This window comes from Artemia franciscana, chromosome 13 (genome assembly GCF_032884065.1).
Source record: "Artemia franciscana chromosome 13, ASM3288406v1, whole genome shotgun sequence".
Lineage (NCBI taxonomy): Eukaryota > Metazoa > Arthropoda > Branchiopoda > Anostraca > Artemiidae > Artemia > Artemia franciscana.
The window spans coordinates 20,357,273-20,379,055 of NC_088875.1; the positions used below are offsets into that span (position 1 = coordinate 20,357,273).

A 21,783-nucleotide genomic window follows, 5' to 3' on the forward strand; every position below is an offset into this window, starting at 1 on the left:
GAGGAGACACACCCCCAAATAACTGAATAATTTTGATTTCATTCGAAATATTCGAGTTGAATTTATACCACAAAAAGAGCATAAAAAGTGGGTTTAGAAAATGTTCCTTTTACCTCAATTAGTCCCATCCTTCAAACAACCACGGCCAGCAAACTTTTTTCTTTTTTTTTGGCTCCCCCGAAAAGTCACAAAAAATGGTGTATGCCCCACCTTAAATTATCACATTCGAATTGCTAGATGTGTTCTAGAGAGATTTATAGATTAATAAGGTGTCGAATGACCTTAATTCATCAAAACGCTTCTTCACTTTCATCGTTGTTGTCACACAATTTAAATCTTTTGAAATCTACCTCTTAGAGGTATGTTTAGTTTGGTTTGAGTTCACTTAGCTCAGTTTACAATATGTTTGCTTCTTGCAATAGAGTCGCATCCCGGATAAATCTTTTTTAGGCTCAATATTTTATAGATAAGTAGTTGAGCTAGGTCTTAGGATCAGTTGTGCTTAGGAGTTTCAGATCTTCTCAAAGAAATATAGTAAAAGAAGAATAGTGCCTACTTTATGCTCTTAGAAGTACTTACAGATGCGTTTATGATAAATCACACTTCCCCCTAATGGGTCTATTCATAGCACACAAACAAAAGATTAAAGTGAGGACATTTTCACTTTTTAATAGGCCTATGTACCAGATGAGTATATTTTAGTGATGCTACATGCAAAATGTGTTAATTATGATTATTCTGCATATTATGAAGTAAGAATTGTTTTCTCAACACATCTCCTTATCTCTAGGTAGCTATCTTGGCAAATACCAACCCCCCCCCCCCCCCATGTGGAAAATATCCCTTGGAAAATGTATTCTTGCTGAAAGGAAATTATTCACTAAAATTTACTCCTTTCCCTCCTACAGAGAACTTCTTGGTAAAATTATAGCAGTTCATATAACTGGCTTTCCTATAAAGTGAATATAGCCTACCACTTGATGCCTTTTTATGATCTTTATGAATATAATAATTGCTTCTACCTTAAATTGAGATTGAAGCACTTTTCGAGCTCTTAAAAATTACAAATTTTCAAAAAGTTATGACAGTTTATGTAACTGATAAATAAAGCAAACATACCACTTGATGCCTTTTTTATGTTCTTTGCAAATACAATAGTCACTTCTACCACAAATTCAAATTTAAGCACTTTTTGAGCTCTTTAAAATGACAAATTTAAATTAAAGTATGACTTATTGCTCATTTTCCACAAAATAATACTAATTTTCCCAGTACCATCTTTTCCATTGTTTTTGAAAAAATAATGCTACATTTTCCCAGTGTTAAAACTATTTATAATAAGGCTAGGTTAGGTTAAAAAGTGCTTAAATTTGAATTTAAGGTAGAAGCAATTATTATGTTTGTAAAGAGGCATCAAGTGATATGTTCACTTTATTGGTAAGCCAGTTATATAAACTACTATAATTTTACCAACTTCTCCCACAGAAAAGTCTGTAGGCCTATGTTTCCTAGTAACAAATACTATCTTTAAGCAATAGAGCAATTATAAAACTTAAAAAGGTAAGCCTACTTAAACTTCTACAATGGGGTTCTCTGATTGTTTTGTAGTTAGAAGAGAGGAACATACCTCAAAGGGTGCATTTTAATGCCAAAACATCCCAGCTCCCATTGATCCATCAGATAAATACAGAATTAGTTTTAAAGAAGAGACAAGGTAAGGTTAGAGGTACAAATTGATGAATTATCCTTCAAAAAACATCAAAAATGTAAAATTGAAATCTAGCCTACTCCAGTATGATTTCTTGAAATACATATGGTCTATATTGTTATTATAAAAGTAAAAAGCAGCATTAAACCCCAAAATGAGCAGAATCTATTTCATATAGGAGGGCTGCCCCTTCCTTATCCATGTCTCTACTGCATTGTTGCATAAACTTTAGAGAGTATTCATTAGATCAGAAATTGAGAGTTCAAGTCCTTTTTTTTATTGAGAGTTAAATGAAATTCAGTTTAGTCAAAAGTTATTGGAAGACCAACCAGCCATGGGGGGGTTTTCTGGGGGTGGTAAACATCAGCCACCATTTTTGATACCTTTATTATGTCAATTGCAGCCTACTCCTGTGAAGCATGGATGCTGAAATTTGATAGGCTAACTAGAGTTAACCTGCAGAGGTTAAAACTAAATGTCTCTACTGAATTGCCAGGGTACCAACCTTGATTGAATCCCAAACATCAAACTCCTCGAGTGCCTTAAAATCCAATGAACAAACCACATAATAATCCAGCTCCAGCAACTTTCATACATTGGCCACATCCATTGTGAGTCAATCTAGTCTCCCAAAAATCATCTCACAGTTCTAGTCTTGTGTTACCCCCTTCTCCAAAAAGGTTGAAGAAAAAATTACACCTCACTGCCTTTCAGACCTTCTTTGTCTAGCAAAATACTACAAGGCATACAAAGGGTGCATCCTCACCATTACCAAGACCCCAAGGCAACCATCAAGGGTGGATAGGACTTAAGTCAAAGTTAGTTCCTCCCTTTTTACTCAGAAACCCATTTGAAATATTATTTTTTTTTATCTAATATTTAATCATGCTCAGTTGGATATATTTTATTATTGGAAATGTAGATGACTATCTGTCCCTTGGTTCCCTTTACTGTCTGTCATGCTCAGTTTTTGTTTTTAAATTTTTATCCAGTTTACTTCCATCTCCCTTCCACAATCTGTTTTGGTTCAAAACACACACTCTGCCTTTGACCTTCAAGTGATATGAACTCCAACAGTACATTCAGATTTTTCCCTGGATGTAGCATGTGCTAAAGTGTAGAAAATGCTTCCAAAAGAGCTGAGATGTAGGAGCTCCCTCAAGTCTTTCAAAAATAATTTAAATAAATATTTAGTTAAAGGTCAATAAGTGAAAGATAAAAAAAGAATGATAAATTAAATTAGTTGAAGTTTAGATTTTTTTTAGTATATTTAGGTGAGGTGGTTGTATTTCTGGGGAGGGAGGGAGGAACCCTATGGTTAAAAAAGAAAAAAAATATATAATGAAGATGCATGTGGTTGTGTCAAAGAGTGAAGTGGGAGCCATACTGCATTTTAGTGAAGAATCTTTTATGTTTATGGGTCTCAATGTGAATTTTGCCACACAGTAGTGCACTTTAAGTTTAGTTATTTCCTTTTCTTAATCAAAACCAATTGAACCTTGAAGCAGCAAAGAACTATATTATTCAGGCTATATATAGGTTCATCAGGAGGTGGATGCATTGTCAGGGTAATGAATTTTGTTAAAAAGGGGTATACAATAAAGGATCTGATGGTACTACATTTATTTTATGAAGATGTTTCCTTTTGAAGAGCCACCACTTAAACTTTTACCCAAATTACATGTAGTTAATAAATTCTGTATAGACTAACTCTTTTCATCATATTAATTTAACTGCAAACAAGAAAGACAACAAGCAGCAGGAAGAAAAGAGTTGACCTATGGACAGAACATTAAGTGTATATCATTTATGATATATATTTTAAGTTTTATAAGTATTATTATTTGGCTTGCAAGACTTTACCTTGTTAAAGACTGTAAAGCACTCTACTCTCAGGATTATAGTGTTAAAAAAAGAGCAAAATGCTGTTCAGCTGTATCTTGGGTAATCTTTAAGGATATCCTCTCTTAGTATAGACAGCCTATGATTTTATGAAAACTACTTTAAAGCAATCTAAAACACTTAATCATCCGACTCCTAAACTTTGCCTTTTCCTTGATTAAAGTTATCCTGTATAAGTGCATGTATATTTGCACATCAGTTATTTTGAAGCTGGGTCACTGGGTCATAATTTAGAGGGGACAGGGTTGTTAGATGTCTCAAAGAGTGCATTTTGATGCCCAAATTTTCTAATTCTCATGAAGCCTCCTGATAAATATACCTCATTCTTCAGATGAGAATTAGTTTGAAAGGGGAGAATATTGATGTCTAACCCCCCTTGATTCCTGGGAATGATTTTGGTCTGTCTCTATCATTGGTACTAGGAAGAGGGCAATATTGCCCCTCCCACGGCAACAGTACTTTTCTATATATCATAAGAATTAAAATCAAATGTCTACCAATACAGAGGTGGAAATGGCAAGGCAGGACATTCCAAGCCTTACCAGGAAGTCTTGTGAGTGGGTTGTAAGTGCTACCAGGAGCTTTGTTTTCAGCCATTTTGAATGGTTATGTTTCTTATTTCTGATTTATGTACAATCTTTCAATGTAACTCTGTATATAATGTGTTCCAAACAGTTCATCACAAACTGTAAGTAAAGAGTGAGTCAGCCCAATAGTAATCAAAACTATAGAAAAAGGAATCCTCATAATAATAAATACTTTGAAAGAATTGCAATTTTTTGCTGATTCCTAACACATAAAACTCATTAAGGTTTGTTCTACCTATTGAAAGCTACAAACTGAGAAAATTTACCTGGTTTTTGAGGTATGGAGAAAATGTTCCCAAAAAGGCAATAGATCTGAATGATCTTCACATCACCAAATTCAGCATAAAAAAGAACTCCATTGCAGAGGCTTCCTATCTGTAAAAGCTCCTATATGTAAAAACATGGAATGTTGTGTTTTTTTGCCAGAAGATAGATTAAAGTTGCTTCTTTTTTTCAAGGGGTAATGGTACTTGAAGATTTCTTCCATTTCATTCTGTGTTCCTATGAGCCCTCTCTTCTAGGAAGAACCAAAAAAAATTAGCTTGACAAGCAATGGATTAAGGGGGAAGGGCCTCGTATATAGAGTTATTTCTGTTTTTTTTATGTTTCCATGATGTTCCACATTTTCAGTTGAAAACACCTTTGTTATTTTAATTTCATATGCACCTGAAAACCATTTTTAGATATTCTAAGCTCCCACCTACACAAATATGGATTTAAGGTTTTTTTTTTCAAAGCATGATCGCAGACAAACAACTTCCACAGTGCATGGCACTAAATTAGTGATTTATGTAAGGTATTACAGTCAGATAAAACTTGTCAAATAAAAAAAAGAGCGAAAAACACAGACACACAGAGTCAGATAGACACTTATCAGATTAAAAAAAAACAATCATCAACTAAAAAACAGAGTCATTGATACAAATTCACCAATTAATAATGTTTACAAATGCTTACAACTCTCCCTATATCTCTTGTGGATTGGTGGAAGAGGTTGAAGGATGGGGACTTTCTGGGAGTTGAGTCTTTGAGGTTGCAATCTTAAAGGTTGAAAGGGTGGGGGGGATAAATCTTGGAAATGGAGTTTGTCATGGCTTTATTGCAAAACCAGGTACACAGGAGGGTTCTTCTCTCTGATATGGTAGTGAGCTGGAAATGCTTAAGAAGAAATGATAGGGGAGTTTACCTTGACCATAGATAATTCTTAATGCTCACGTCACTGACTATATAATAAGGTTGGGAAGTAGTTAAGCCAAAATGCCAAACCAGACAAGAATATTCAAGAACAGGGCAAATGAAACTTGTATAAATTCTTAAAAGGTGGAATGCAGGGCAAGAAAACGAAGAAAAATTGAAGTGCAGAAAGTGCCAAATTAGCTTGCTTTGTGATGTAAGTGATGAGTAACATGGACCTCCCACTTCAGATCAGTTAAGATAGTGATACTGAGAAGTTTGCACTGTTGGTCAGACATCTACAGAGGGACTGGCTGCTTGAATGAAGTTGTATCCCTCAAGATACTGATAATCATGATGTTTGACTTTTTGGCATTCACATTCATGTCAGCATGTGCAGCATCACTGGAAATATCTTCCATGATTTCCATGACTGGGCTCTTCAAGTTTTTCTGGCATTTTTCCAGTAAGGGCATTTCCAGCAGTCAGAGTGTTCAGTAGCAAGTCTATTTATCATAATCAAGAACAGGAGCAGGCTTAGCGTACCCTGGGGCACACCACAGTAAACTGGAAGGAGATATGAATAGACATTTTTATACTTTACACATTGAAACCTACTGGAAAGGAAAGGTGCTATTATTCTAACATGAAACATGAGTTGGCATGACTAACATGAGTTTGGGTTAACACGAAATTCTTTAAGGAGTTTTTCAGCTAAAACATTGTGGCTAATCAGATCAAAAGCTTTTTGGAGGTCTATTAGAAATAGATTTAGCTAATCATCAGGGTTATCCAAATTTTTGTATATTGTATTCAGTAAGCTTACAGGATAATGAGTGGTAGAAAGGCCACGTTGATTACCAAATTCGTTTGGGTCACTAAGTTCTTTAATTTTGATTTGAGCAAATCACTCAGAAAGCTTTTATATAATTTTGAAAAAACTGAGGTGAGTGTAATTGGTCAAACCCCATTGAAACCCTCCTCAGTACCCTTCTTCTGAATTGGTATTACAAATATCATATCTTAGTCATGTCTTTGCTGATCAGGAATTAATGGAAAAAGTTTTTCTACTGAAAGTAAAGAGTAATGATAAAACTTGAAATGGAGAGAAATTATACCATAAATAAGGGTAGCTGTCCCCTTCTCAACCCCTTGCTTATTGCAAAAAGGTTTTAGGAGTATAACAAATATTTTACCATGTTGTCTTTTGATGTTAAGGTTTTAAAGTGCTTTAAAAATATTTCTTTTTCTAGTTAAATGACCTTGGGTTAGAAAAACTGTTCTTGAATTGGGACAAAAAGTCAAACCTAATAAATTGGGACAAAAAGAAAAACTTTAGCATAAAAACCAATGGGTTAAGTAGAGGACAGTTCCTGTCATATACAGAATAATTTATGTTTGCTTTGAATTTTAGTGTTGCTCCTGACTTTCAGTTGAAAAAACTAGTTTTATAGTCCCAATGGAAATAGTGTTGATTGGGGAGTTGAATAGTACTGCTCTTATATTATTATTTCTTAAGAAAGGCGTGGGCTTTTCTCAAGAGAAGCCCATGCAACATAATTTACTACACAATCTTGTAAAATTCAAAAAAGTATAAGATAACCTAATATACCTTTGGCCAACCAAATAGGCTAAAAAGGCTCGTTACCAGCTGGTAATGAGCCCTGGATAATTCTGGATGTTCATTAGAAGGGAAATTAAAAGTTGTACTCACCTGTTTAAGAAGAGTTCCATACATGGGATATTAACAGCAAACAGGGCAGAAAAGAGTTCTGTACCTGGAAAATTAATAGCTGACATGGCAGAAAAGAGTTCCATACATGGGAAATTAACTGCCAACTGGGCAGAAAAAAGTTCTGCACCTGGCAAAATATTAGATAGTAATTGTGCATCTTGGCTATGAAGGTGTTCTTTATTGTTATCTGCTAGGAGGCAGGTGTTGACTAGGACAAAGGGATCTACAGTTAAACAAGTCTTGCCAAGTGTTTTAGTAGATTTGGCAATAAAACTGGTTCATGATTCGCTTATTTATTGGTGGTCACATGTCTATGGAGAAGACATTGGACTAAGTGAGCTGTATCAAACAGTTTGTGGTAATGAACTGTAGTAAGGAGTGGCCCGGCTCAATAGTAAATGAATTCAAAAAAAACGGAATTTTGATGCTAAAAGATACATCAAAAGAATCGAATTTCTGCTGATTTTAAATATATAAGTTTCATCAAATTTAGTCTTTGTCATCCAAAGTTATGAGCCAGGAGAAAATTTGCCTTATTTTGGAAAATAGGAGGAAACACCCCCTAAAAGTCATAGAATCTTAACGAAAATCACACCATCGCATTCAGCGTAAATTTCAAGCTCCTATCTATAAGAATGTGGAATTCCGTATTTTTTGCCAAAAGACAGATCATGGGTGCGTTTTTTTTTCTTCTTCCAGGGGTCATCGAATCGACCAAGTGGTCCTAGAATGTCACAAGAGGACTCATTCTAACGGAAATGAAAAGTTCTAGTGCCCTTTTTAAGTGACCAAAAATTGGAGGGCACCTAGGCCCCCTCCCATGCTCATTTTTTCCCAAAGTCAATGGATCAAAATTTTGAGATAGCCATTTTGTTCCACATAGTCAAAAACCATAAAAATATGTTTTTGGGGATGACTTACTCCCCCACAGTCCCTGGGGGGAGGGGCTGCAAGTTACAAACTTTGACCATTGTTTACGTACAGTAATGGTTATTGGGAAGTGTACATACGTTTTCAGGGAGATTTTTTTTTGGTTTGGGGATGGGTCTGAGAAGAGGGGTCTATGTGGGAGGATCTTTCCTTGGAGAAATATGTCATGGGGGAAGAGAAATTCAATGAGAAGGGCGCAGGATTTTCTAGCATTACTATGAAAATAAACATGAAAAAGTTTTTCAGTTGAAAGTAAGGAGTAATATTAAAACTTAAAATGAACAGTTATTATTATGCATATGAGGGGTTCTAAAATACTTTGGAGATAAATATCTCGCTCTTTATGCTAAAGTATTTTTAGTAATTTCAACTATTTATTATATGGCCTCTCTGATTCAGGGGTCATTCTTAAAGAATTGGGACAAAACTTAAGATTTAGTGTAAAGAGCGAGGTATTGACAAAGGGACAAACCCCCTCATATACATAATACAAATTTAAGAATATAAAAGTTTGTTATGTAAGTTAATTCTTAAGTTACGTATATTTTTTACTAACAAAAACGTTCGTTAAAAATTAAAAGTTCTAGTTGCCTTTTTAAGTAGCCGAAAAATTGGAGGGCAACTAGGCCTCCTTCCCCACCTCTTATTTCTCAAAATCGTCTTATTAAAACTAAGAGAAAGCCATTTAGCCAAGAAAAGAATTAATATGCAAATTTCATTTTAATAATTTATGTACGGAGAGCCAAAATCAAATATGCATTAATTCAAAAACGTTCATAAATTAAATAAAAAAAACTAGTTTTTTTAACTGAAAGTAAAGAGCGACATTGAAACAAAACGAACAGAAATTACTCCGTCTATGAAATGAGTTGTCCCCTCTGCAATCCCTCGCTCTTTACGCTAAAGTTTGACTCTTTGCCACAATTCTACTATTTAAAACAATTAAAACCTTTAGCGTAAAGAGCGAGGGATTGTGGAGGGGACAACTCATTTCATATACGGAGTAATCTCTGTTCGTTTTAAGTTTTAATGTCGCTCCTTAGTTTCAGTTAAAAAAAAACTAGTTTTTTTTTATTTAATCTATTTCATAAAATGAGTTTACAGCATAAGTGGTGTTGGGAATATAAGTTGCAGTTAAAATAAAGATGTAGATAGATTTTGTGCTGATTGATTAGACAGGAGAAACACTTTCTTTGAAATAGGAATAATGGAAGGGTAAATATGGCAAACAAAAGCTTTGTAGCAACTTTTCTCAAAAGGTGCATTTACTTCCTTTTGATATCTTATGAATAGTAAACAAATCAAATAGTTTTTGGGAAAAATTAAGGCTTTTGTGAAAGGAAAAAAAGTCACTATTTTCTTTAATTTGGAGATTATCATATTTATTTAGGCCTTATGTTCAAACACAAGTTATTTTTAAAGATATTCTTATGATATTAAATTTGTTTGTATTAGAAAAAACTGGTGCAGGGAACTGCACCAGATTAAATTAGAAATAGTCGTTTTCCCGGTTTGACCATCTGGGGGGGGGGGGCTGGTTAATTCGGAAAAAAATAGAAAAAATGAAGTATTTTTGACTTACAAATGGTTGATGGGATTGTAATGAAATTTGATGTTTGGAATGATATCGTGTCTCAGAGCTCTTATTTTAAATCCCGAACAGATCCGATGACATTGGGGGTAGTTGGAGGGGGAGGAACCTAAAATCTTGGAAAATGCTTAGAGTGGAGGGATCAGGATGAAACTTGGTGGGAAAAATAATCAGAAGTCCTAGATACGTGATTGACATAACCGGAATGGATCTGCTCTGTTCGGGGGCTTGGAGGGGGGAGGGTTAATTCTGAAAAAAATAGAAAAATGAGGCATTTTTAACTTATGAAGGAGTAATCGGACCTTAATGAAGTTTGGAAGGATATCGTGCCTCAGAGCTCTTATTTTAAATCCCAACCAGATCCAGTGACATTAGGGGAGTTGGGGGGGGACCTAAAATCTTGGAAAACACTTAGAGTGCAGGGTTTGGGATGAAACTTGGTGGGAAAAATAAGCACAAGTCCTAGATACATGATTGACATAACCAGAACGGATCCACTCTCTTTGGGGGAGTTGGGGGAGGGCTAGGGTTAATTCTGAAAAATTAGAAAAATGAGGTATTTTTAACTTATGGAGGAGTGATTGGATCTTAATGAGATTTTAAGTTTGGAAGGATATCGTGTCTCAGATTTCTTATTTTAAATCCCGACCGAATCCGGTAACATTGGGGGGAGTTTGGGGGGGGACCTAAAATCTTGGAAAACGCTTAGAGTGGAGGGATATGGATGAAACTTGATGGCAAAAAAATCCTAGATACGTCATTGACATAACCGGAATGGATCTGCTCTGTTCGGGGGCTTGGAGGGGGGGAGGGTTAATTCTGAAAAAATAGAAAAAATGAGGTTTTTTTAACTTATGAAGGAGTAATCGGACCTTAATGAGGTTTGGAAGGATATCGTGACTCAGAGCTCTTATTTTAAATCCCAACCAGATCCAGTGACATTAGGGGAGTTGGGGGGGGGGACCTAAAATCTTGGAAAACACTTAGAGTGCAGGGTTTGGGATGAAACTTGGTGGGAAAAATAAGCACAAGTCCTAGATACATGATTGACATAACCGGAACGGATCCACTCTCTTTGGGGGAGTTGGGGGAGGGCTAGGGTTAATTCTGAAAAATTAGAAAAAATGAGGTATTTTTAACTTATGAAGGAATGATTGGATCTTAATGAGATTTTAAGTTTGGAAGGATATCGTGTCTCAGATCTCTTATTTTAAATCCCTACCGAATCCGGTGACAATGGGGGGAGTTTGGGGGGGGGACCTAAAATATTGGAAAACGCTTAGAGTGGAGGGATCTGGATGAAACTTGATGGCAAAAAAATCCTAGATACGTCATTGACATAACCGGAACGGATCCTTTCTCTTTGGGGGAGTTTGGGGGGGCTCATTCTGAAAATTTTGAAAAATGAGGTGTTTTTAACTTATGAAGGAGTGATCAAATCTTAATGGAATTTGATTTTTGGAAGGATATCATGTCTCAGAGCTCTTATTTTAAATCCTGATTGGATCCAGTGAAGGGGAAGTTGGGGGTGGAACCTAAAATATTGGAAAACGCTTAGAGTGGAGAAATCGGGATGAAACTTGGTGGGGAAAATAAGCACAAGTCCTAGATACAGGATTGACATAACCGGAATGGATCTGCTCTCTTTGGGGGAGTTGGGGGCAGGGTAAATTCTAAAAAATTAGAAAAAAATGAGGTATTTTTAACTTACGAAAGACTGATCGTATCTTAATGAAATTTCATACTTAGAAGGACATTGAAACTGAGATTTCTTATTTGAAATCCTGACTGAATACAGTGTCAATAGGGGGGGGGGACTGGAAATCTTGGAAAACGCTGAAAGCAGAGACATCAGGATGAAACTTGGTGGAAAGAATAAGCACAAGTCCAAGATAGGTGACTGACATAACCGGACCGGGTGCGCTCTCTTTGTTGGAGTTTGGGGGGGGGGGGTAATTCATAAAGGTTAAAAAAATGAGGTATCTGTAACTTACAAGTGGGTGATCGGATCTTAATGAAATTTGATATCTAGAAGGATCTTGTGCTTTAGAACTCTCATTTTAAATCCGGACCAGATCTGGTGACATTGAAGGGGGTTGGAGAGGGAAACCAGAATTCTTGGAAAATGTGAAAATCGATGTATCTTACGAAAGGGTTATCAGATCTTAATTAAACTCGATGTATAGAAGAAATGTCTCAGATGCTCCATTTTCAATTTGAATCGATCTGGGGACATAGAGGGCTGGAGGGGGGAAATATAAATCTTGGAAAATGCTTAAGAGTGGAGAGATTGGGATGAAACTTGATGGATAGAATAAGCACAAGTTATAGATACGACATTGACACAATTGGTACGGATCCGTTCTCTTTGGGGGAGCTGGGGGTTGTTAATTTGGAAAAATTAGAAAAATTGAGGTATTTTTAACTTAAGAATGAGTAACTGGATCTTAATGAAATTTGATATTTAGAAGGAACTCATGTCTCAGATTTCTTATTTTAAATCACGACCAGACCTGTCGACATTGGGGGGAGTTAAAGGGGGAAACCGTAAATCTTGGAAAACGCTTATAAATATCGTAGATACGTGATTGATCTAACCAGACTGGATCCTATCTCTTTGGGGGAGTTAGGTTGGGGGTTCAGTGCTTTGGTGAGTTTGGTGCTTCTGGAAGTGCTAGGACGATGATTATTAGTAGGCGTGTCTGGGAACTGCACAAATTGACTTAATAAAGCTGTTTTCCTCGATTCGGCCATCTGGGGGGCTGAAAGGGGAGGAAAAATTAGAAAAATTGAGGTATTTTTAACTTGCGAGAGGGTGATCAGATCTTAATGAATTCCGATATTTTGAAGGACCTCGTGACTCAGAGTACTTATTTTAAATCCCAACCAGCATTAAGCCTCTGATTTTCCTTTTATAGCAATCTATTGATTCTTAGAATTTAGCTAGAGCTCATATCATATGAGCTCTTGGCTCTTCTGACCTCGTCACAAGTGCCATATGAGCTCTTAGCCAATGACTTTGAAAACCTGGGGGAAAATTTGCATAATTTGGTGTAAGTAGGCTCTTCTATGTTAGATGTATAATTGAACTCTCAAGTTCTGTCAAATAAATTTTGAGTATTTGCAGTAATTCCTCAAAGTTGACTGATTAAAATAGGTCAGCTCCACAGTGTCATTGTCACATGTTCCAATGTTTATCTTTTTGTTTTACTGAATATAGGCCACCAATTTAGATTACTTGAGTCAGTCCTAATTCTGTTTCTGTCCTTGTCGTATGTACGTTTGCTATATTATTTGTGTAAATAAAAATTTTTATACATTACACATAAACTTTTCAAACGTTAGAGATGCTTTAGATCCTCCACCGGTTGAACCCCATATTGTAGGCCAACACTACCATAAGACTCTAAAGAAGAGAGCACAGAGAAAGTCACACTTTACAGAGAAGTAGACATCCCTTTTGAGAGTTTTGAAAGAGATTTGAAATATAAATTTGCAGTTCTGGTATGGAACAATCAGCTAATGATCTCTTATCTAATTAGAGAGTAGATATTGCATGGCATGTAATTACATCAGATTGCTGGAAATAATCTCAAACCTAAATAGTAAAGGTTGTTGTAGCCTGAGGTATTCAGTGATTTTTTTTTTGTTCCCAGATACTAGTGCACATACACAGCATGTTGAATTTTTGTGGTGTAATATGCACTCTGGTATGCCATAGTTGGGCAATAGTCTACCCAACATAATAGCACTGTGTATCTAGCAGAATTCATTATAAAATGACCATCCAAAGCCATTAGAGAAACTGCATTTTTTCTCAATATTGGCCAGCTTTGTAAACATATTACACACCAGCCAGATGTTGGTTAACATTCAACATAGTTTTATTTTTTTTTTTTTTATTTATCTGTATCTAGTGTATAAACATAAAAGTATGTACAAAATAAATTTGTGTATCTCATGTACTATATCATATTTATAGTCATGTAATTTCTACTCTTCTTGTATAAGTCAGTTGATAATTATTTATTTATTTGAGTGATTCTGTATCTCATTCTGAAAATTAGGGTAACATTTTTTTATTTACCCTCTTCCAAAGCAAACACTATAGTAAGAAACTTAATACTTTATAATATGCCTACAATTTGTATGAAACAGATATTCTCAGTTACTTCTTTATTATTATTGTTATTATTATTATGAGGAGGAGTGGACCCACTATCAATAGGTCAAGGCTCAGGCCTTCAAGGCCCATTGCCTCTACACCCACAAATTAATCTCTATTTATGATTGGGGGAGGGGCAATGATGAATTCAGCAGCCCCACCCTTACCATATATGAGGCATGATTTTTATTTACGGTTTGTTTGGACATGAGTACCCAATAAAAGATTAGGTCAAAAAAGTGATTTTATTTTCAGAAATTAAATACTTTATTCTATTTTCGATATAGTTACCAAGTTTTTCGAAACATTTATCATACATCTCAACTAAGTTTAAAGCAAAGTCTTTATAAGAACATGCTGCCAGCTCCAATAACCAAGAGTTCACTGTTGTTTTTAAGTTATTGTCACCTTTTCAATGGTTGCCACTGAGGTGGCAACTGGTTGAACTCTCCAAGCACAAAATCATGGCGTCAATGTTTGAACATAGACATGGTGTTTTTTGGTCAACTTCTTGCGACAGAGGAACTACTATCAATGCATAGCAGAGCAATTAAAAAAAAAAACAAATAAATAAATAAAAAATAAAAACTTAGCATGCCTACAAAGTAAATTGTTCTTCTTCATGAGAATGAGACTTCACACTACTGGTCAGACCTGTAATTTGCTGGACAGTTTTGTCTGGGAAGTTTCAGATCACCCACAATACAGTTATGATCTTGGGCAGACTGATTACCATCCATTTCTCTAACTCAAACAGCTCAGTGGCAAACATTACAATGATGATGACAACATAAAAACAGAAGTGGATTCCTGGTTAGTATTACATTTGGCAGATTTTTATGCAGAAGTTACTTTAAAATTAGTTGAGAGGCATGATAAGTGTTACAACAAACTTGGCAACTATGCTGTTAAATAGAGTAAAGTATGTACTTTTTAAAATAAATTTACTTTTATTTAAAATAATATTTGTCGTGTACTTATGATCAAATGAACCTTAATTTAAAAAAAAAACATGCCTCATATCTTGCCAGCTGTTGGACTTCTCCTTCCCTTACTATGTCCTCCAGTTTAGCAATAACATTATGAAATATCTGAAATATCTCAAGCTGGTGTCTAATTCTAGCTGGATGTTCTTCTATCAGATGCTTTCTTCTTTCCACTGTGACCATCTTGCATTTTTGGTATAATGGGAATTTATCTATAACTATTCTTGTGTCAGATCTTTTCAGTTGTAGAAAATATTTAGTCAGAACAGGGTTGAACCTTGGGAGTAATTCCTTTATTTCCTTGCACCCCCTTCCAGCAACTCTGAGGAATTGGGATGAAAGGTTCTGGACTATAATGTCCTAGTGATGTCCTGGTCTTAGCTACTTCATCTACCATCTCATTACCCTTCATTCCAGAGTGTCCTGAGACCCACATTTGGGTAATTTGGTCTCCTTTGGATGCAAAGCTATGCTAGACTTCATAGCATTCCAATTCTCTAGTTTGCTGGCCCTTTGTGTTTCAAAGAGCCTTTAGGCATGCTTAATTGTCAGTCAAGATACATATATCTTTTCCTGTAATTCCTGTTTCCAACAGCCTTCCACCTGCCCATTCTTCAAATGCTTCTGCTTTGATTTGCCTTTGTTTTTTTCTGTGTTTTCGTTTTATTTTAAGTGATATGGATATCAAATGTTAATTTTCCCATGTCCCTCTATTTTGAATATTCAACACCATCTATTTCCTTGCTGTTTATGATTTTTAAATACCTTTTCAAAGATTCCAGAATTTTGAAAAAGGTCTATTTTATTGCTTATCAAGTTTGGCTACATAAAGACAATTAGGAGGGTGGGGGGATTTTTTTTCTTGTTGAAATTAATTATTTATCTGCAAATATCTGTTTTACCAAATATGTCAGTGTACAAATATTTCAAACTGAAGTACATGAAGAAAAGTGCAATAATAATATTGGAAATAAAACGTAAAATATGGGGTACAGCTCAATTCACAACACTGGATTAGAAAGAAAAGAGAACTCTTTTGAGTAAGCAATGTAAAAGACACAGAGACAGAAGGCTGTTCACCAAGAAAAAGGCTGCCAATCTTGAGGAGGCCACCAGAAAGGGTGACACATGCACTCTATACAAACACCTTTGGGATCTTACAGACGGAAAGCCATCTTCCCTACACCCTATCACATCTAATGATGGAGATATTCTCACTGACAAGAGCACTCAATTGTCTGCCTGGAAGGATCACTTCTCTTCACTACTGAACCTTGGTTGTGTTAGCCAGCCCAACCCTGACCTTCTTTAATTTGCATCTAACACCCCTGAGGCTCTGTCTGAGAGTGTGTACCACCCTTTCACCTTAACAGAAATCTCTGAAATGGATGAAAAACAACCGAGCCCCTGGAATCTGTTGAACCCTGCAGAACTGCTGAAATATGGCGGGGACAGTGACCCTTCTCTGGCTCCAAGTACTGTTCTCCATATGATTTTGTACAGAATGGATTCCAAAAGGCTGGTGAGTGGGCATCATTCTGCCTCTTTGGAAGTAGAAAGGCAGTCACAGAATCTGCTCCAACTATTGTGGTATCACACTCCTTTCTGTGCCCAGCTAGCTCTTTGTTATGACCCTCTTGGACTGCTGTATCCCTTTCCTCAGAAGCCAACAAAGAATCCAACAGGCTGGCTTCATGCCAGGAAGGTCTACTCATGGAGTAATTATTCATAATGCATTGGCTGGTAGAGAAGACCAAAAAATTTCAACAAAAAGCACATGTTTCCTTTGTGGATTTCAGGGCTGCTTCCAATTCTGTTGACCGGCAATCACTCTGGCTCATGCTGAAAACAACAGGACTACCAGCAAAGTACTGCAGCTTTTTCGAGCGGCTCCACAAAGGACCTGGGAGCTACATGCAAGCCAATGGCAGATGCAGCCCATCTTTTGAAATCAATACTAGAGTCCATCATGGCTCTTCTGCTGCTCCAGAGCTCTTTAATTGTATTACCAACTACATTATACTTTGAATCATGTAACCGTCTCTAGTTTGGGTTGCAGTACAGTGATAGAGTAATTTCAGATGCTGACTATGCTAATAACCTTGCTCTTGTCTCCGATTCATTGTCAAACCTCACAAAAGCCCTTAAGATCCTTGGTGATGAAGCCTTAAAGATAGGGCTGTCAATTAATTGGCAAAAGACAAAATTAATGTTTGTTGAAACCCTAACTCACCATATCCCCTGTCAGTGCTAATGGTTGGTGACAAACCAGCTGAGATTGTTGAGGAATTTACATACCTTGGCTCTATCCTCTCAAATGATGGAACAATCCTCAAAAGTCTAATGCACTAAATTGTCAAAGCCTCGGCAGTGGTTAAAAGACTAATTGCCCTCTGGAGGAAACCTTCTATCAGTTGTAGGACCAAGACGCGCATATACAATGCTTTGGTGGGATCCGTGCTTCTTTACAGAGCCGAAACCTGGCTAGCCACTCATTCTGTGCTAAGCACTGTAAATATAGCCCAAACAAAACTCATTCTGTGCTAAGCACTGTAAATATAGCCCAAACAAAACATCTTTGCTGCATTGAAGGACTACGCTGGCATAATTTTGTTAGCAATAAGAGCCTTCTGGTGTTAACTGTTCAAACGCCCTTCTCAGTCCAACTCTCCCAAACACTACATTGGTACAGACATCTACTTTGCACGCTCCCCGACACTCCAACGCAAACGATGTTTTGACTTTGATCCCAGGCTGCATAGTGGGAACGACCAAGAGATCGTCCCCCAACCAAACGGAATGACACGTCAGGTGTCTTCTTAGCCATGGCAAATATTCAGGAGGATGTCCACATCCTTGCAAGAGATTGGTCTAAATGGAGGTGTCATTTAGCATCACTCTCAATGCTGGAAGCATTTTGGCAGGAGCAACATGTCAAGTCAAGACTTGACATGTTGGGGGTATGTGTGATTCCTCACGAGGGAAGTGGGTTAAAGATTAAAAAAATGAAGTTTTCCCAGATAGATCTTTTGAATAATAGTAGGACATCCAGTCCTCCCTGTGCAGATATTATAGCTAACATGAGAAAATGTTGAAATTTTGAATAAAATTTTTTGTCTTTATTTCTCCACTTTCAATATCTTTAATTTTAGAATGGCTGAAGAACAGCAACAATTTTGCCTCAGATGGAATGATTTCCAGTCAAATATTGTTACATCATTCAAGCACCTAAGAGATGAGAAGAGTTTCACAGATGTGACACTTGCTTGTGAAGGGCAAACATGCAAAGCTCATAAAATGGTCTTATCAGCGTGTAGTCCATACTTTAAGGCTTTACTAGAGGTAAGTATGTAATCTGCAATAATTGTGCAATTAGACTTTAGCAGGAGGGGTGATAGGTATTAGGCTCGTAGGGTATATTTTTAAAATAAGCTAATTTAAGTTTCTGGTATATTGTATAAGATGAAAAATAGAAACAGATATGGTGGTCGTTTAGTAGGAAGGGGTAATATATCCTAACAATCCCCATTATAATTTTGCTGCAGATTAGTAACTACTAAATATTTTCTGAAGTGCTGTTTTTAATGGTCTTTTATTTCCTTAGGAGAGTGGGGTGTTTAGAGCAATTGATTTAGGCCTGACATGTAAACGTTATTACCTGCGAGTTTTTACTGGTCATAGAGCCCTTAAATACCTGCAAGAAAAATCTTTTGCGCTTAGATTGTCCTCAAAATAAAGTTGGAGTCAGTGCGATTATTCAAAGAGGAAGACTAATTATCAAATGAACTCTAATCGCTTATAGGATTAATATTTATTTTAATTCCTCATCAAAAAAAATAAAACTTGATGTCTTGTATCACGGCTACATACAGGGGAATAGAGACAGGGACCCCAAATCCCACCTGAGATTGCTTGCAACTCTCTCTCTTAATATAGAAATAAGGCCCAAAAATATAATTTCCTTTCAACTTGTGGTATATTAACACATACAATCTGAGAAAAATAAGCCTGAGTAAAGCCCTGGATGTCCATCAAAGATGCAAGACAGGGCCAATAGCCCCCTTTAAGAAGACGAAAGTGCATATAGTGTGCAAATCATTGAATTAAATAACGACGAAGACCACACTGCCTTTCCATCACAAACACCAAAAACAAGAAGAACAATAGAGAATTTCTCAAGACAGTGGGAAACAAATTAGAAAAAATAAATACCATGCGACTGTGGCAAATTCTACGTAGGGAGAACCCACCAGAATTTCGAGAAACGCCTACATCAACATAAGGATGATATCACCAAAGCTCTGAATTTTAATATTACTTCTGTTTCTTTTGATTCTGCTTTAAGCAGTCATGTTTTTGAAAATCCTAGCCACAAAATAATTTTTTGAGAATCCGCCATTATTAGCAATGATCTAGGCATAAAGCAAGTAGTTCGAGAAGCAATTGAAATCAGACTCAAGATTAATAACAATATTTCCTTAAATAGGGATTTAGGAGAATATTCATTAAATGCTCTATACACAAATTTAATTAAAAATGACCTTACGAAATATTGTAAAAAACCAATAGATATTAACACAGAACCTGTCACAAATAGACCTATGAGATCAGCAGCAAAAAAAGCTAGGCTGGGATTAAAAACGTGTTTTTAAATTATTTTCTTTCATTTCAATGAATTGCCTTGTTTCATCACCATTTATTTATCAGTCCTGGTTGAACTTCGTTAAGGTAAGGATGCTGGGACTGTTTTGAAAAACTGTTCATTTTAATTTTATTGATTTCATCCTCTTGTAAGTTGTCTTTTCTTATATATTTTTGTATTTGCAGAGGAAGGCTCTTGGACATAGGGCCGAAATATTCATTCTAATTTGTTTCCCACTGTCTTGAGAAATTCCCTATTGTTCTTCTTGTTTTTGGTGTTTAATCATTGAATTATTCTGATTACCGATTTTCATGAAAAAAAAATCCTATCCTTCCCAAGAAAAGCTCTGTCTGGTAATTGCACAGTAAACATCCTAAAGTCTTCACAGGGCGTTGAGAGTTCAAGCCCTAACTAGCTACCCTAATGTATAATTTAAGGAAACCCAAATATATACCTATCTGGATCTTACTTAAAAGTTGGATTTTTTGCTGAAAAAGTTTAGTCTTTGATAGAAGACAAGTTATTTTATAGTCAGTTCATCTTAAATTGCAATTTTTTTTTGATTAATATTTTATTTAATAAATTGTTTATTTAGAAAAAAAAAAAAATTAGAATAATATTTCACGAGTTGAAAAATCTAAGTGATGCTTTTTCTATCGTTATTAGAATTATCTCTATACAGCTAAAGAAAAAAAAAACATAGAAGAGAAATAAGGTAAAGCGTTATATTTGGAGTTTCTATAATAAAGGAATCTCATTGTGCTTATAAGGAAAAAAGGAAAAAGCAAAGATCTAGTAGTCAAATACGGGCATGGTGAAGTGGAGCGCTGGGGCTGTTATCCCATGGCCAGGCGCCAGGTGTGCTATTTTTTTTTATTTAAAAACTCATTCTAACAGGTGATTATGACAGATTTTCAAGTGGGGACGCAGGTATAGGACAGCAGGGGGAGGGACACGTGCACTTACGAACACTTGTCCCAGAGCCCACCAAACATAAAATCTTAATACACATGGTTATCTATCAATATAGACAGAATCTACAGATAAACTGCAATTCATATTGGTCAGCTGATTTACTATATTTTCAGACTAATGACCGTGGCCCCTTGAAAATTTTAACCATAACACTATAACGCGCATTTAGGCTTAAAAGTTTCTCTACGATATTAGGATCTCCAAAGATTCAATAGTTTTCGCCTGTGTTATTAGGTCATTCAAAAAGTATGCAAATAATTGTTTTTCATTGCAGGAAAATCCTTCAAAGCACCCTATCATTATTCTTAAAGATGTTCCATTTGCCCATCTACAAGCAATATTGGAATTTATGTATGCTGGAGAAGTGAATGTAGCCCAAGACCAACTGCCAGCATTCCTTAAGACTGCTGAGCGACTTAAAGTTAAGGGTTTAGCTGAGGTTCCTCCTAGCGTTAAGAAAGAAAGATAAACGATCTGGACACTGATGGTGAAATAAAATCATTGTCATTTCTTTTTATTGTGCAGAAATTAAAGAATTTTTATTACTGAGAATTAGAATTGTTTTGATTGTGAAATGAAACTTGAATTTTGCATGACAGTAAACTGAAAGACAGGCTAAAGCATTTTCCTATAGCAAATGAGCAGTGATGGATTTTTATACAAAGTTGTATTAGAGAGAATAAAATATTTAATCGTATAGAACACTTTTGAACTCTGGGCTCAGTATGTAGAATATTAAAGTAATCGTTTTCTGGAATATCTGTAGACAAGAGAGGATGGAGTAAACCTGTAGAACAGCCTGAATCCAAATGACCAAGAAAATCTATGTTCTTGGGCCTAAAAATTCGTTGTTTATTAGAAGTCTGAGAGTCGTTTCAGAAAAATTTCCGATCTGCTCTAGGAGTCTGACTGGGTGCAATTATATTTTCTAATCAAAATTTGACGATTCTCAAATTTATGAAATAATTATTCACAACATTTACTTACTGAATATAATTTTTTTTTATTGGACTTAGAAATCTATGTTTCTAGTTTCTTTACTGGAAAACTTAAAATGTTTGAAACTTGCATTTGAATCAGGCAATTATTATACACGGCTTACAGTTAAAAGAATTCTTGCGAAACAACCAAATTTCAGATGCTAGGTGAGGCGAAAAACGCCTAGTCTGTTGCAGGCAACCAATTATTGTGTGTAAAAAGAGGCATAAAATATTTTAAATCGTTTCATGGTTTAGTTCATGAGAGAGAAAGACTGAACCGCCGATTCTACGGACTATACCAGCCAAAATTAAAGGGTTAACGCACACGTCAGCCGCACTTACTGTTTGGTCTTTTAGCATTCTTTTTTTCTCGAGGCCTGTTAAGTTTGCTCTAGGGAGGTTTGTTTCT

The 21,783-nt window shown here is 35.9% G+C and overlaps 1 protein-coding gene across 1 annotated transcript; it reads left to right on the forward strand.

Moving 5' to 3' along the window:
* Positions 1-221: 221 nt before the first annotated feature.
* On the forward strand, positions 222-21,096 carry LOC136034632 (longitudinals lacking protein-like). The gene is made up of 3 exons (XM_065715934.1): positions 222-359; positions 17,930-18,119; positions 20,669-21,096. The coding sequence occupies exons 2-3, from the start codon at positions 17,931-17,933 to the stop codon at positions 20,861-20,863; spliced, it is 384 nt and encodes a 127-aa protein (XP_065572006.1). The 5' UTR covers positions 222-359; position 17,930; the 3' UTR covers positions 20,864-21,096.
* Positions 21,097-21,783: the final 687 nt, after the last annotated feature.